The 17,201-nt window shown below is 42.2% G+C and overlaps 1 protein-coding gene across 12 annotated transcripts in view; it reads right to left on the reverse strand.

The window, feature by feature from the left end:
• LOC124041872 (astrotactin-1-like) overlaps positions 1-17,201 on the reverse strand; it is a 257,985-nt gene that overhangs the window by 96,545 nt on the left and 144,239 nt on the right. For all 12 annotated transcript variants that reach the window (XM_046359962.1, XM_046359960.1, XM_046359967.1 and 9 more), the window contains 2 exons: positions 15,487-15,591; positions 3,435-3,623 (listed from right to left, as the gene is read on the reverse strand). In XM_046359962.1, coding sequence (XP_046215918.1) covers positions 3,435-3,623; positions 15,487-15,591 — 294 coding nt within the window. The remainder of the gene's footprint in view (positions 1-3,434; positions 3,624-15,486; positions 15,592-17,201) is intronic.

Consider the following 17,201-nt stretch of genomic DNA (forward strand, 5'->3'; position numbering starts at 1 on the left):
GGACAGTACCTGAAGGAGCTGTAGGAACAGTAACTGAAGGAGCTGTAGGGACAGTAACTGAAGGAGCTGTAGGGACAGTAACTGAAGGAGCTGTAGGGACAGTAACTGAAGGAGCTGTAGGGACAGTAACTGAAGGAGCTGTAGGGACAGTAACTGAAGGAGCTGTAGGGACAGTACCTGAAGGAGCTGTAGGGACAGTAACTGAAGGAGCTGTAGGTACAGTACCTGAAGGAGCTGTAGGGACAGTAACTGAAGGAGCTGTAGGGACAGTACCTGAAGGAGCTGTAGGGACAGTAACTGAAGGAGCTGTAGGGACAGTAACTGAAGGAGCTGTAGGGACAGTAACTGAAGGAGCTGTAGGGACAGTAACAGAAGGAGCTGTAGGGACAGTACCTGAAGGCGCTGTAGGGACAGTAACTGAAGGAGCTGTAGGGACAGTACCTGAAGGAGCTGTAGGGACAGTAACTGAAGGATCTGTAGGGACAGTAACTGAAGGAGATGTAGGGACAGTAACTGAAGGAGCCGTAGGGACAGTAACTGAAGGAGCTGTAGGGACAGTAACTGAAGGAGCTGTAGGGACAGTACCTGAAGGAGCTGTAGGGACAGTAACTGAAGGAGCTGTAGGGACAGTACCTGAAGGAGCTGTAGGGACAGTAACTGAAGGAGCTGTAGGGACAGTAACTGAAGGAGCTGTATGGACAGTACCTGAAGGCGCTGTAGGGACAGTAACTGAAGGAGCTGCAGGGACAGTAACTGAAAGAGCTGTAGGGACAGTAACTGAAGGAGCTGTAGGGACAGTAACTGAAGGAGCTGTAGGGACAGTAACTGAAGGAGCTGTAGGGACAGTTACTGAAGGAGCTGTAGGGACAGTAACTGAAGGAGCTGTAGGGACAGTAACTGAAGGAGATGTAGGGACAGTAACTGAAGGAGCTGTAGGGACAGTAACTGAAGGAGCTGTAGGGACAGTAACTGAAGGAGCTGTAGGGACAGTAACTGAAGGAGCTGTAGGGACAGTAACTGAAGGAGCAGTACTAATAGCGAAGGATGCTATATTGACAGCATGGAATTGGACTACTGCGCAAATGAGGGGTATTGTGAGACAATAGTCATTGGCCATGTTGGAAGTAGCAATGTTAACTTTAGTAGCATTGTTGGGATATCAGTTAATGACAACTCATGTCACATGGATTGGTATCTGGTAACTGGGGGACCGATGGGAGGAAAGGGGATGCGGTTACTCAAATATCACAAATTATGTTGTCAGGAAATGACCCATGTGTTGCAGTGTGTATATCCTCAGGTGAAAGCAGAGATATAACCAAGGGCACAGGCTGAATATTGGAGATTGAGTGTACATCAAGAGACACCAGGCGGGGGTGTTGGGACAGCATTGGTTTGGGACACAAAATTTACCTACAGTTCCTGCAGCGGTAAATATTGTCATGTCTCTCCGTGGGGGGTGTATAGTTCTCACGCGAAGTGAGATCCAGCTGCATAATGGGTGAGTGAAAACATCATGACAAAGGAAGCGGAGCGAGAGAGGGGGAGACTAGATTCCCCTGTCAGACATACAGATGGATTGGGTCTGGGAGCTACTTTAAACATCATAGTTGGGTTGGGTTAGCTGCTTTATTGGTTCATGCATCATATGATAGAGGATAGAGGGGTAATTGTACTCTGAACAAAATGTTGAAGGCATTGAGCATTGATGTGAAAGCACATACTGTACTGAGTTACGTCAAGAGGATGTAACGTTGATTAGGGATAAGCACTCGCATATCAGGTGAAATGCAGGAGATGGGGAACAAAGTGAAAATGACATGACTTGGAAACACCTCTTGGAACCTGGGGCCAAAAGGAGAAGACTGGACGAAAGCATGAGGAAGCTATGTAGAGCTTTCATTTTTGTGGAAACCATCAGGAAAGTATCTGGGAGGCATAGAGTCGGGTGAAGAGAGAGTGGGAATTGTCAGGGTCTCAGACTTTGGTATTCATGCATATATAATTATGCATAGCTTATCACATTGTTAATGTTGTTATGTTTTATGTCTTTTTGTTGCTTTCCAAGCTTGTGCTATTACTCTCTTAGTAACCAGAAGGGGGAAGTGGAGAAACTAAAAGCTGCTCCATCTGACATAGAACGAGACCGCAGATTCTGCTGGAATTGCATTTTGTTGTGTGATGATAGATGGAAATAAAATTGCGTGATCATAGTACAGAGGCCATAAGTCTCTGAAATTGAAAACCAGTGAATGTTGGTTCATTATTTGTTCCATTTGTTAGTTTGTTTAATTCATGTTTTATTATCATTGTTTATCCATGTATTAGTAATTTCCAAGTTTATGTAAATTGAACATTAGGATGCTATTGTTCAAGAGGAAGGACTGTTGGAATCGGCTAAACTTTGAACATAGAGATATTAAATAAATGATAGGAAAGAAGCATAGAATCAAAGGAGTGAAAGAGACTGGGTTTTATGTCAGAAGTTAATGGTTCTCTGAAGAAAGACAGATGTCTTTGGAATGTGTTGGGTGGACGGGAGGAGCAACGTGCTGATAAAGGGGAGACAGATGAACATCTGTGGATTAGGTGAAGGGGGGTTTGAGGTCAGGAGGTGAGGTCAGATTCCCTTAAGGGAGTAATAAGGGTTTAATATCTTATTACCCTCTTCCTGTAGAACCATAAGATGTAAGGATAAAATGTAAGGATTGGAGAGAAGGAGGAGTGTCTTAAGTGGGATGAATATAACTGTGATGGTGAGAAATGTTTTGCTGTCTGAATAACAGCTGTATAGATCCTTTGGGCAGAATTAACTTGGTTGAAGCTTCTCTAGTATCCGTGAGTTACTTACTCTGAAAAATAAGAACGTAACACTCGCCTCTGTGCTTCTACATCTGCATTGCTTGCTCTTTGGGATTTTAGGCTGGGTTTATGCATAAACACTTTGTGACATCTGCTGATGTAAAAGGGGCTTTATAAATACATTTCATTGATTGAATTTGATTGAAATCACTTTTTCATGTGGCTGAAAGTGACAGCTGAAAAAAATGTGTTATGAATATCTACAGCAATTAATTGCTGTGGCATGATGCATCTGTGCACTCTATCAACCTCCTTGGAAAGGTCAAATCCTCGTTTGAGATTTATGTTGTGATTTTCTATTAATTTAAACAGGTCTGAATTTGACATTCAGCTGGTGTTTCCAATGGTCTTCAGAAGGCCTAGCTTTGTCCACTCTCAGCAAATGACAAATGGCTTTTCAAAAAAGGACATACATTCTGACCCTTTCTTTTTCACAATTCCATATACCGAGAACCCCAAAAATAAAACAATACATTTTGTGGAAAATGAACAAACAATGGATGCCCTCCAGGAGCTTATTATACTTTACATTTTCTCCAAGTAAGGTATCTCCAATCAATTAGAGGTCTTACCTTTGCTGATGTCCTGGTACTCCAGCCACAGCTGCCTCTGGACCTGCTTGTTTGGGTACCAGATAGTGCAGGCTTCCTCGAAGCCGTACACTGCCTCTTGTACAAAGTGATTACCAAACTCCCTGAGGATGGAGACAAAATCACTGCGGAGGGTGGCACCGTCCAGGGAGTGGATAGCAGAGCTGAACGCTGTTAGAAAACACAGTGCAGGAGTTAGCAACGGACAGGCTATTGACAAATCCATAGTGTCCTGTGTAAAACATAGGAAGGAACATAGAAAAACTATGAAACACATAAATCTGACACACACAAAAAGTACAAATATTTACAGTACATGGTTTGATGATACTTATTTTTTTTTTACTACATTCCTTACTCAGAATAAATTATTCTGTCGATGAACATAATTGTTTGTTTTTTTTCATTTTTAGGTCAAAAGTAAGTAAGACGCAGCTGCAGGTATTATAAAATACGGAACATAAGCATACTGTACACTTATGCTGCACTTCAATCTCAAGTTTTAGGTAAACATCCTAATGAAAACTTAAGTTTGTGAAATGATGAGCTATGACAGTGATCAGACTGTGATAAAAGTGCCATCTGTAAACTTGAGGCTTTCTTTAAGTCTTAAATTGAGACTTCATGAATTCCTCATAGTTGAGTCATTAGTATTTACACTTGCTGGTGTTTTCATATCTTTGGGAAAACACTAAATAACATGTACAGCTCTTCAACTTTTCCATTATCATTCAAGAGCCCTAACATTAACATCCCACCACTCACAACAAGCTACTCCCACACCACATTTACATTATGAAGCAACAGTGATGAATGACACAGAACAGTCCTTGTGAAAGATGGTCCTTTGGTATCAGGTGTAAAAAAATCAGTAACCACCCCCCACACACTTCTGTGTCGGATGAAATATGAAAACCTACAACAATAATGGAAAAAGAGAGCTAGTAATAGAACACTCCTATCGGATATGCATTAGTAATGACACATCTATATACAGTATGTAATGTTTGTGTTATATTACAAATATGTGTGGCGAATTAACACAAAATGCATACAGATACATAGGCTAAATGATACATATGGTAGCCATCAGAAAATAATACGAAAACAAATCCAAAAACCATTCAAGCCCAAATAAACTATTCTGCAACTTTCTGAAAACTCATTACACATTCATATAAAAACGTTTTAGCATGTTGATGTGGGCTGTTCAGATGACCAAGCATCACCATATGGTAAAACATTTGATAAAAAAATAAATAACTAAAACAATACTCCAAAAGATCCCCAAAAATAATAGTATGAAGAATGTCAAGGAGCTGAACAGCAAAGTACTGTCAACCGTAGAGAGCCCTTCTGAGAAGTAGTGCTTCACTAAATACTAGGCATGGGCATTTGAAATGATTTCCGTATTTGAATAATATCATTATATATTTTTTGGGGATATCCGGATAGTCAAAATACATGTGTTAATACAATTAAACAATGAACATTTCAATGGAGATTTGATGGCGTGATTTAGCTGAAATTACTAAAACTGGAGACATATCTCCCTCACTAACTTTTCAGCTGTCAGAGCATCTTACCAATCACTGTACCTGTACACAGCCCATCTGTAAACAGCACACCAAACTACCTCATCCCCATATTGTTGTTTATTTTTTTGCTCTTTTGCAGCCCAGTATCTCTACTTGCACATTATCATATTTAGATCTATTACTCCAGTGTTAATCTGCTAAATTGAAATTATTTCACCACTATGGCTTATTTATTGCCTTACCTCCCTAACATTACTACATTTGCACAGACTGTACATAGAATTTTCTATTGTGTTATTTGCTGTACATTTGTTTATCCCATGTGTAACTCTGTGTTGTTGTTTTTGTTGCACTGCTTTGCTTTATCTTGGCCAAGTCGCAGTTGTAAATGAGAACTTGTTCTCAACTGGCCTACTTGGTTAAATAAAGGCGATAAAAAAAGAGAGCTGGTGCCCTGCTTGTTTCAGCAGAGGGGTGGGAGAGGGGCGATAGAAAAGCAGGCGCTGGTGTGTGTGACAGCCTATGTGTGTGGCACGGAGGGAGCGCGAGAGAGAAAGTATGGTGTCAAATCCGATTCAAAAGTCGAACAGGTTTGAGATGGAGCGTGTGAGCGAGCAAGATGAAACATCATTGCAGAGCAAATACTTGAGTCGATTGTGCAGAGGACGGATCCCGCGAATGCAGGCCAGCGTAGTGTGCGCAAATTCAACTTGAGAGCCTGCGTGTGTGACTTTGAGCGAGCAGAACTGAATTTCCGCACCTAGTAAATTCATTTGAGAGCAGAGATTTTGTACTACATGTCAAACTCTTACTACATGTCAAGACCCACAACAAATTTCCAGTTTGCGCTCCAAAATCCATTTTGCTCTATAATTTCATACCAGGGAGAATTATAGCCAATGAACATAGTCTGTAGCAGTCTACTTAATTTGCTATTGGTAAGGTTTTTGTAATCACGGCATGATTGCTCTCTAACATGATTTTTTTACCATATAGATGGAAGGGGACGGTGAAAGGTAATAACAATAATAATACATAACAATAAATAATAATAATAAAGAAGTCAGTTCGATAGTTTTTCAGGAGCGTAATCAGTAGAGTAATCAACTATGATTTCAATATTGAAATTGAAGTATGTAGTTAATTGGTCTTCTGTTATTAAAACCTCTTAGGGCTGCAGCCCTGTACAGGGATCAACATCAGCGGAAATCAGCGGAAATTTCAGAGTGACAACTAATAGTACTCGATACAACTCAAACTTTCATTAAAACACACATGCAGGGTACTCAATTAAAGCTACACTCGTTGTGAATCTAGCCAACATGTCAGATTTTTAAACTGCTTTTCGGCGAAAGCATGAGAAGCTATTATCTGATAACATGCAACCCCCGAAATACCCAAAGGGGACGTAAACAGAATAATTAGCGTAGCCAGCGCTACACAAAACGCAGAAATAAAATATAAAACATTCATTACCTTTGATGAGCTTCTTTGTTGGCACTCCTATATGTCCCATAAACATCACAATTGGGTCTTTTTTTCGATTAAATCCGTCCATGTATACCCAAAATGTCCATTTATGAAGCCCGTCTGATCAGGAAAAAACTGCTTTCAAAAACGCAACGTCATTTATTTAAATTAAAAAAGTTGCCTATAAACTTTGACAAAACACTTGAAACTACTTTTGTAATCCAACTTTAGGTATCAAATTGATCACGGGGCGATCTGTATTCGATAGCAGCAAGTCTTGAAATCATGGTCCATATTCTCCCTTTCTTAACTTCCTCTGGTGTACCTGAAGACAGGAAGTGCCTATTCCTCATCTAACCAAGGATAAACTTCAGGCCAATTGCCAGTACTGGAAGCTGTAGGCATTGTAAACTGGACGCTATCTATTTTCCCTTGCCATAGACAATATACAGAGACTGGCGGAGGGATATTTTGTTTTTGTTTTTTTGTGAACAGTTTTCCTTGGGATTTTGCCTCCTACACACGTTCTGTTATAGTCACAGACATGTTTGAACCAGTTTTAGAGACTTCAGAGTGTTTTCTATCCACACATACTAATCATATGCATATACTATATTCCTATATTCCTGAGTAGAAGGACGTTGACATTTTGCGCGATTTTTAACAAAAAGCTGCAAAAATTCGCAGCCTCCTTAACAGGTTTTAAGGCAGGCTATTTATGAGGCAAACTAGGTTAACGTAAAAAGCTAACTACTAACTAGGTAGCTAACTAACGTTAATGATTGATCCCCATTAGCCGACGCCTGTAACGGATCTCGTCCTCCCCTTATGAGGAGGAGTAGCGAGAAGGATCGGAGGACCAATGCGCAGCGTGGATAAGTATCCCTAATGTTTAATCAAACACAACAGAACACTGGAACAAAACCATAAACATGAATAAACGAAACAGTCCCGTGTGGTAACAAACACTGACACGGAAGACAAACACCCACGACTCAAAAGTGAAACCAGGCTACCTAAGTATGATTCTCAATCAGGGACAACGATTGACAGCTACCTCTGATTGAGAACCATACTAGGCCGAACACAGAAATCCCAAATGATAGAAAAACTAACATAGACAACCCATCCAACTCACGCCCTGACCATACTAAAACAAAGACATAACAAAGGAACTAAGGTCAGAACGTGACAACGCCACTGGTGACAGCTAGCCTTACTGGGGTCCGACACATAACAAAAAATATATATTAGACAAAATACTTTACAATTGACAAACATTTAAAAACATTAACATGTAGTGTGTGTGTGCAGCTACAGTACTAGTCAAAAGTTTTTCTTTACTTTTACTATCTTCTACATTGTCGAATAATAGTGAAGACATCAACACTATGAAACAATGCACATTAAATCATGTAGTAACCAAAGAAGTGTTAAACAAATCAAAATAGATTCTTCAAAGTAGCCATCCTTTGCCTTGATGACAGCTTTGCACATTTTTGGCATTCTCTCAACAATATTGTTAACCGTTAACTGCATATTTTGAGATAAAGTTTGATTGAAATATAGTTTTAATAACTTTTACCCTGTCCGTTTCTGTGCAGTAAAAGTAAATGAAAATGACCTCAAACCATTTCTCTCTCTCCATCACTCTTTCCATGCAGGTCCACTGGCACTAATATGTTCTCTGCTCAGCTGACAGAGACAAGAGATACAGGAATCCATTATGTTCCAAGTAGGTTACCTTGGCACTCCTGTACGCACAGCACTCTCACTCGGACTTCCTGCAGGTAACCATGATATTCACCAATCACCCCCGTAACTTAATCAATTCCTCTAATTTCTTTGACGCTGTATGAAGGTATTGTGCATAGGACATGTGTCAAATAGAGAGGAGGATGACCAACTACTGTCTGTGTGTTTGAAAGATGGTTCAATACTGAATGTATGTGATAGTCATTGCTAAATAATATGAGTATTGTAGGTAAGGGATAAAGTGAAAACCTATAGGAGGATAGCTCATCACGAGGTGGGTTGGTCATGAAATGACAGCAGACTGTTCAATGCTGAGCCACGCTGACAGATAAGTGCCGTGGATTGGTATAGGGCAATTCCATGGTGACAGAGACATGCTGAGACTCATACGTTTCATTCTAAAATGTATGTCATACAAATCAATGATTGCAAATTGTTAAAAGTAGTTAGTCCTTGTGCATAGAGTCATATGGTCAATTTCACTTTGAAATCATTGTTTTTTGTTTGACATACATTTTATAGTGAAACATCTGAGCATCATGATTCCATGATACCATGGAATTGCTCTATATCTTGGCTCAGTCACACATCGTGTGTTTTCACTTATTTGGATAAATTATTATCCAAAGTTGCCACATTTGATACAGCCACAGCAGTCTTATAATTGATTGTTATCTGGAATTCAACATTAAGATGTTTAAACATAAACTCTGTCAGTGACATTTCCTGACTTCTTATTTTCCTTTCTGTTCTCAGTGTGTGTAGAGAGAACACGTTTGATCAAGTGGGGTCAGGCTTCTACTTCATCACCCTGGCCCACTACGCCAATGAGGCAGAGGAGGCCAAGTTTGGACCAGTGAGTCACCAACTCATCGTATGCCTTACACAACTCAGCACATATGTATTGCTCCACCTTCCTAAAACGGTAGTGTCCTACTTTTGTTGATCTTTATACCAATGTCTATGGATAGTACAGGGAATTTAAGTTGGGACTTCGACCCCAACCTAATTCCATCTCCTGTATTGTTCTGCCCTATCTATAGATTATGCTGATGCTCCACTGTAAGGAACCTGGAGATCTTCATTGGTTCTGAGGGAGGTGACGTGGCCACAAACAGTGCCTGGAACACCTTCCAGCGCTACTGCTGTCTGGAGAACAGCCAGGGGGTGGTCAAGACACCTGCTGTAACTCCATCTTTAGTGTGTCAGCTCTGCCGCACCTGGGAGATAAAGGTATGGCACCACACTCCCAACAGTCATGTATGCTTAAACATACTTGAATGTTCATTTATGTGCAATCAGCAGTTGAAACAATAACAAAGCGTGCTCCCCGCCCTGTTTCGGTAAAAAGCTGAGGGATTCAAATTCATAGACAGAGCTACGGATGCAAGGACTGACCATCTCGCCTCCTTCTAAAACCCCATTAGAGGAGACGACCCAAGTTCCTCACCTCAGACCTCCTCCAATGGGTTAAGAGAAGGATGTGAGTTGAGAGAAAGTGAGGAATTGAGCAGAGATTAATTGCGACAGAGCTCATGTCATTGTTTTGGGTGGAAACCTATGTTGAATGATATATTTATTCTGTTTGCACTTATATCTTTGTTCTACTTGTCCTCTTTCCACAGATGACTCTAGCTTGCTGATAACATCTGACTTGATGGGACTCCTGTATTACTGACTATAAAATAAAATGTCCAATAACAAGTGGAAATCATTTCATATTCTGTAATTGATAGACAATGGTAGTTCCAATCAGACAATTTCTATAAAACAAATATATTTTCCTTGGTGCAATGTTTGGTGAATGCATGGTGTTGTTTTTTCCTCAGTACTCCTTTGAATGCCGTGTGTGTAACGGCGTTCGTCTGTTGAATGAAGAAAGTCGGACCGAAATGCAGCGTGTAGGTTACTCATAACTTTAATGAACAGAATAGCGGTACATGAAATAACTGAAATACAAAAACAACAGAACGGAACGTGAAACTAATTACAGCCTATCTGGTGACTACAACACAGAGACAGGAACAAACACCCACGAAATACAAAGCGAACTCAGGCTACCTAAATACGGTTCCCAATCAGAGACAACAACAAGCACCTGACTCTGATTGAGAATCGCCTCAGGCAGCCAAGCCTAACAACACCCCTAATCAGCCGCGATCCCAAATAATACAAACCCCAATACGAATACAACATATAAACCCATGTCACACCTGGCCTACCCAAACATATAACAAAAACACAAAATACAATGACCAAGGCGTGACAGAACCCCCCCCTAAAGGGTGGGCGGTTGTCCATGGTGGCGGTTCTGGCTCAGGACGTGGACCCCACTCCATTAATGTCGTAGTTCCTCCCCTTCGTGTCCTGGGATAATCCACCTTCTCCGCCGACCATGGCCTAATAGTCCTCACCCAGATCCCCACATAACTGAGGAGCAGCTCGGGACAGAGGGGCATCTCAGGACAGAGGGGCATCTCAGGACAGAGGGGCATCTCAGGGCAGAGGGGCATCTCAGGACAGAGGGGCATCTCAGGACAGAGGGGCAGCCCGGGACTGAGGGGCAGCTCGGGACAGAGGGGCAGCTCGGGACAGAGGGGTAGCTCGGGACAGAGGGGTAGCTCGGGACAGAAGCAGCCTGGGACTGAGGGGCAGCCCGGGACTGAGGGGCAGCCCGGTACCAAGGGGAAGCCCGGTACTGAGAGGAAGCCCAGTACTGAGAGGAAGCCCAGAGAGGAAGCCCAGTACTGAGAGGAAGCACAGTACTGAGAGGAAGCTCAGGCAGGTAGTAGGCTCCGGTAAATCCTGGCTGGCTGGCGGAACTGGAAGAGTCAGGTTGTCTGGCCGATCTAGAAGATCATGGCTGACTGGCACTTCTGGCGGATCTTGGCAGACTGGCACTTCTGGCGGATCTTGGCAGACTGGCACTTCTGGCAGATCTTGGCAGACTGGCGACGCTGGGCAGACTGGCGGCGCTGGGCAGACTGGCGGTGCTGGGCAGACTGGCGGCGCTGGGCAGACGGGAGACTCCGGCAGCGCAGGAGAGGAGAAAGGCTCTGGCTGCGCTAAACAGGCGAGGCACACTGGTGGCCTGGTGCGTGGTGCTGGAACTGGTGGTACTGGATCTAGGACACGCACAGGAAGCCTGGTGCGGGGAGCTGCTACCGGAGGACTGGTGTGTAGAGGTGGCTCTGGATAGACCGGACAGTGCAGGCGCACTGGAGCTCTTAAGCACCGAGCCTTCCCAAGCTTACCTGGCTCGATGCCCACTCTAGCCCGGCCAATAAGAAGGGCTGGTATGTGCCGCACCTGGCTCTGCACCCGCACTGGAAACACCTTGCACTCCATAGCATAACATGGTGCCTGCCCGGTCTCTCTAGCACAACGGTGAGCACAGGGAGTTTGCGCAGGTCTCCTACCTGGCATAACTATTCTCCCTACTAGCCTCCCCCCAATAATTTTTTTGGGGCTGCTTTTCCGGCTTCCAACCGCGTCACCGTGCTGCCTCCTCATACCTGTGCCTCTTCGCTTTATCCGCATCTATTTCTTCCTTGGGACGGCGATATTCTCCAGGCTGAGCCCAAGGTCCTTTACCGTCTAATTCCTCCTCCCATGTCCAATTCTCCAAGTGGTGCAGCCTCTCCCACTGCAACTGCTCTTCACAATTAACAGGGAGAGTAGGCTCAGGTCTGACTCCTGACTCAGCCACTCTCTCTCTACGCTTTCCCCCAATAAATATTTGGGGGTTACTTTCGTTTTGCGCTCTGCGTCGCCGTGTTTTCCTTTTAGACTCCATTCGTCTATAGCCCTCTTCGCATTGCTGCAGGGAATCCCAGGCGGGCTCCTGCACTCGCTCTGGGTCGGCCGCCCACCTGTCGATTTCTTCCCACGTCGTATACTCCATGCTTCTGCTGTCCATAACGTCCTCCTTTAGCTCCTGCCAGTTTACACACTGCTCGGTCTGTGAGTGGTGGGTGTTTCTGTAACGGCGTTCGTCTGTTGAATGAAAAAAGTCGGACCGAAATGCAGCGTGTAGGTTACTCATGACTTTAATGAACAGAATAGCGGTACATGAAATAACTGAAATACAACAACAACAGAACGGAACGTGAAACTAATTACAGCCTATCTGGTGACTACAACACAGAGACAGGAACAAACACCCACGAAATACAAAGCGAACTCAGGCTACCTAAATACGGTTCCCAATCAGAGACAACAACAAGCACCTGACTCTGATTAAGAATCGCCTCAGGCAGCCAAGCCTATCAACACCCCTAATCAGCCGCGATCCCAAATAATACAAACCCCAATACGAATACAACATATAAACCCATGTCACACCCTGGCCTACCCAAACATATAACAAAAACACAAAATACAATGACCAAGGCGTGACAGTGTGTACTGATTTAGTTCTAAATTGCCATCATCAAGTCCATCCTCACCTCCTCCTTCACTGCAACATATTGTACAGACTGCTGACTCCAGGGCAAGGAAGCGTGCAGGAAAGATCATTGCTGACCCCTTCCACCCCCTCTGGCAAACGGTTCAGGTCAATCATGACCAAAACCTCCCGCCACCTGAACAGTTTGTTCCCCCGTGCCGTGGTCCTCACCAACTGGCCACCTGGTACACAATGATCCTCTCATCCATAGACATCGCATTCTGCACTATTCATACACCCTTGCACTATCATCCCAGAACTACACATTGCAGTTTGCACTATCTGCACATCTCATACATGCATAGTTTATGTATGTGGATCTGTGTCAATTCTGTATCTATATATATATATTTTTGTATTCTGTTTATCATCTGTCTGTACATTCTGTTTATTGTGGCAGCACCATTTCACAGAATCAAATTCCTGTACATGTGAATAAAGCTGGTTTATCATATGTTAGTTAACATTCTATTATTTGGGACTAGTTATGTTCTGTACGAACTGTAGCAGATTCTCCCTTTTGTGTCTTCATATAATTAAAAATCCCCATGTGTGTGTCCTTGGGCTCAAGAATTCTCTTCAGTCATCGTCACACATTCCTATAGGCAGGAACTCAAACAGGAAGTACCCATCGTAAGGACTGTTCAATACTGGTCTGATCAATCGGAATCCATGCTTCAAGATTGTTACCATCACGCGGGCTGGGATATGTTCCGGGTTGCCCCTGAGAATAACACTGATGTACTGTTGAAGTTGGAAGTTTACATACACTTAGGTTGGAGTCATTAAACCTAATTTTTCAACCACTACACACATTTATTGTTAACAAACTATAGTTTTGGCAAGTCGGTTAGGAAATCTACTTTATACATGACACAAGTCATTTTTACAACAATTGTTTACATACAGAATATTTCACTTATAATTCACTGTATCACAATCCAGTGGGTCAGAAATTGGACATCTACCGTCCTGTGGGTTTTCAGTCCAACCCTAATTTAACACACCTGATTCTACTAATTAGCTACTCGACAAGACCTTAACTAGCTGAATCAGATATGCTAAATTTGGGTTGGACTGAAAACCTACAGGACAGTAGATCTCTATGAAGAGGGTTGGGGAGCCCTGATAAACAAACAGCTCTGCAGTCCATCGCAAACAGAATGCTTGTAATAGCCAGTCACAACACTGGACTGGCCAATTTGCTTGTTCATCCAACAACCCAGTGAAAGTGACCAATATAAGGTTTCTAGACACGCACCGGCCTTTATTAAGCCTGCCCACCTGAAATCCAAACCAAAGTGTCTTGAGTGAGAGTAATTTTAGAAATTGAGAGCGAAAACTTGACAATGACAAGTGACGATTGCTGGTGAACAATTTAATGCATTCGAATAGATCTTTTTTACACATTAAATATATTTATTTGTTTACATTACTATATGTATTTTTGATCTGTGACTGACGTTCTGCTCGCTCAAAGTCACACTTGCAAGCTCTCAAGTTTAATTTGCGCTCTCAACTGCCCTGTGCACTCGCGGGACCCATGTCCTCTGCTCACTCGAACACATTTCTTCTCTCTACCCAGTGTTTGCCTGCGCAATGATGTTTAATTTTGCTTGTGCGCTCCATCTTGTGTGCGTTCGACTGTTGAATCGGATTTGACACCATAGAAAGTAGCCTAAACGACTTGCGCTCGTTAGACTAGCTTGTTGCTGCCATAGGTTATCTATCATACCATCTGGTAGTGCCTGTCTTGACTGCATCAAATCAATGAAAAGAAGGTAGTTAGCTAAAGTAGCAAAGCTAAGTTGGCCAACTAGCTAACTAAAGTAGCCATGATAAGTTAGCCAGCTAGCTAACAAAAGTAGCAAAGCTAAGTTAGCCAGCTAGCTTACTAAAGTAGCAAGGCTAATTGATGCTATTTTGCTGCTCTACCCTGTCCTTGTCTAAAGGAACTCCATCCATATGAAACAACAGCCTACATGTTCATTGATCATTGTAGTATACTCCTTCCCATTTAACCAACTTAATTCCATAACTTTAATTATATTTTGCAGTGAAAATGGTCCTTCTGTAGCTCAGTTGGTAGAGCATGGCGCTTGTAACGCCAGGGTAGTGGGTTCGATCCCCGGGACCACCCATACGTAGAATGTATGCACACATGACTGTAAATCTCTTTGGATAAAAGTGCCTGCTAAATGGCATATATTATATATTATAGAAATCTCCCAGTTTACTTGTTCCACATGGAGGCTCTGACTGTAGCTCCACTTTGATTGACCGACAATAACTACAAGCTTTTTATGGGGCGCATTCATAAAAACTGTCATAAAAATATTACAATTTAGAATGTAATGGTCTATCCTTGTAGGCAATGTTGCAATGCAGACAATTGAATTACATTTTAGACAAAGCGTTTAAAAATATATATAATAATCAAAAAACATTATACTCTCCCAAGTAATCGTATACTAACCTCCGTTTGGATATTTCAATATCCAATATCCAATATTTGAATAACCATTTCCATCCTTACTAAATACCTATCAGCAGGGCCTGTCAAAATCTTTTGGTTTACCTCCGATACAAAGCTATGTGGATGATGATAGCTTATCAGACCATGAAGGGAGGCTGTGCTAAATCATGGCTAAGTGATGCAAATGTGGAATGCTTCAGGCTAATGTAATGTGCCACATTTTGACTTGACTTACACTGTTGAAGTGTGCACGTCACTCACTGCATAGAAGATTAAGATTACCCTGCATTTATAAAATACTGATTAGAACTTTTAATAAATAGAACCCTTTAACAATGAGTTGGTTACCTTGAGAGAGTACCCACTGGTTCAGTTTGACGTGGTACAGGATGGACCTCAGCCGCCATTGCTGGATGAGTGGGTACCCAGAGACCTCACTGTAGTTCACCATTCCTGTAAGAGACACAACATATCATCACCTATGATTTTCCATTCCAGATAACAGTGCTTCAAAGCATAACATGAAATAGGTAGATTAACAAAGAAAATAACTAATGTTAGGACAGATAACTTGTACTGCACATTTTCAAATAGCGACTGTCTCTTATGCAACATACAAACAATGGCTGTCGGTGCCAGATCCTTAATTCACTCTCTGATGGGTTGGAAAAATACTGATCCATACAAAAGACAACCATCTAATGGTATCAAGCACTTTGACTTGATTACTAAACCACCAGATAACAGAATAGAGAAAAATCATTCACATTCTGCCTGCCTACAGAGGCTTGACAAAAACCTTAATTGGTTAGTCCATAAAAAATGTTTGTACAGATGCCTTGCTTCTTATGGTAATGATTGACTTGGTCAGCTTTTTGCGGAAAATAACAAATCATTGATGGCAAGAAAAGCATAACAAATGTGGCTATGAAAATACATTGGGACGTGGCAACATTCATCATCCAAATCCTTTCTCCAGATGAGATGAATCATTGCTATTCTACCTCTGGTTTCGGTGCGAGTTAAGATCCCTCACACATCACCATATGTAGCATTGGCAAGGTGATAAATCATCTCATCTCCTATGGCAACTGTCAGCAATGCTGAGCTGTGAAAGATATCACACCCGTATATCAATGTAACTTTCCCTTCATATTTGAAACATCTGGAAGATATCAAAAGCCACAACATATCCTTGGAGCTTTGGGAGCTGCTACGTCGTCGGTCAAAACATCTGTGAGACATAAAAGAGCACATTCAGGATGTCATGGAGTAATTCACAACTGTATGAGGACATGTCACAAAATATCACCCCATCTAGGAGGCAGCTACATGTTTCGACGCCCAGAGGAGGACAGACACTGAAAGATCCATTTTATTCCACTGAAAGTACTACTGAATGAGAACTGTAGTATTGTATTGTCAATGTGATATCCTATTGGTATTGAGTGATTAATGCCAGAACTTACCAATTCACGACTGTATGAGTACCTATCATGCTTCTGAGAGATACTAAAATATATACTTTGTGTTTTCATTACTAGTGAAATGAGAGCTGTGTTGTCCTATTGATATTGTGTGGGTAATTTGTGTTCCCCTGTAAAGAACACAAATACTGTGTAGAGGATCATTGTCTTTCAGTATAAATAAGGGGTAATGCATGCACTGTATTTGTATTTCAGCAAGAGAGCCAAGTGAAAATTGTGCCAGTAACCGTTCTTTTTTAAAGCTATTCTCTGGAAATGAATCGCTTGGCGGTGGCTTGACATATCGTATGAACTTGATGAATAAGGCTCTAAATGTGATGTTCACGCATTGTCCTCACCTTGAACAACATTCATTTATCCCTTCTTATGGGAAAACGCTCCCCAAACAATATAATTCCTGGTTGTAGGCGCAGTGCTGCACCGTACCCGTCCCGTTATAATATTAATAACAAGCCAAAACATATACAGGCTATATTCTTTCTTTTCAAAGGCCTTGTCTCCATTTACCCCTTGGGTGCTCTGCACTCGTTGTCTGACAGAATGATTCATATGACTGAACTTAACAGTCTCTACCTA

Source organism: Oncorhynchus gorbuscha, linkage group LG08 (assembly GCF_021184085.1).
Source record: "Oncorhynchus gorbuscha isolate QuinsamMale2020 ecotype Even-year linkage group LG08, OgorEven_v1.0, whole genome shotgun sequence".
Lineage (NCBI taxonomy): Eukaryota > Metazoa > Chordata > Actinopteri > Salmoniformes > Salmonidae > Oncorhynchus > Oncorhynchus gorbuscha.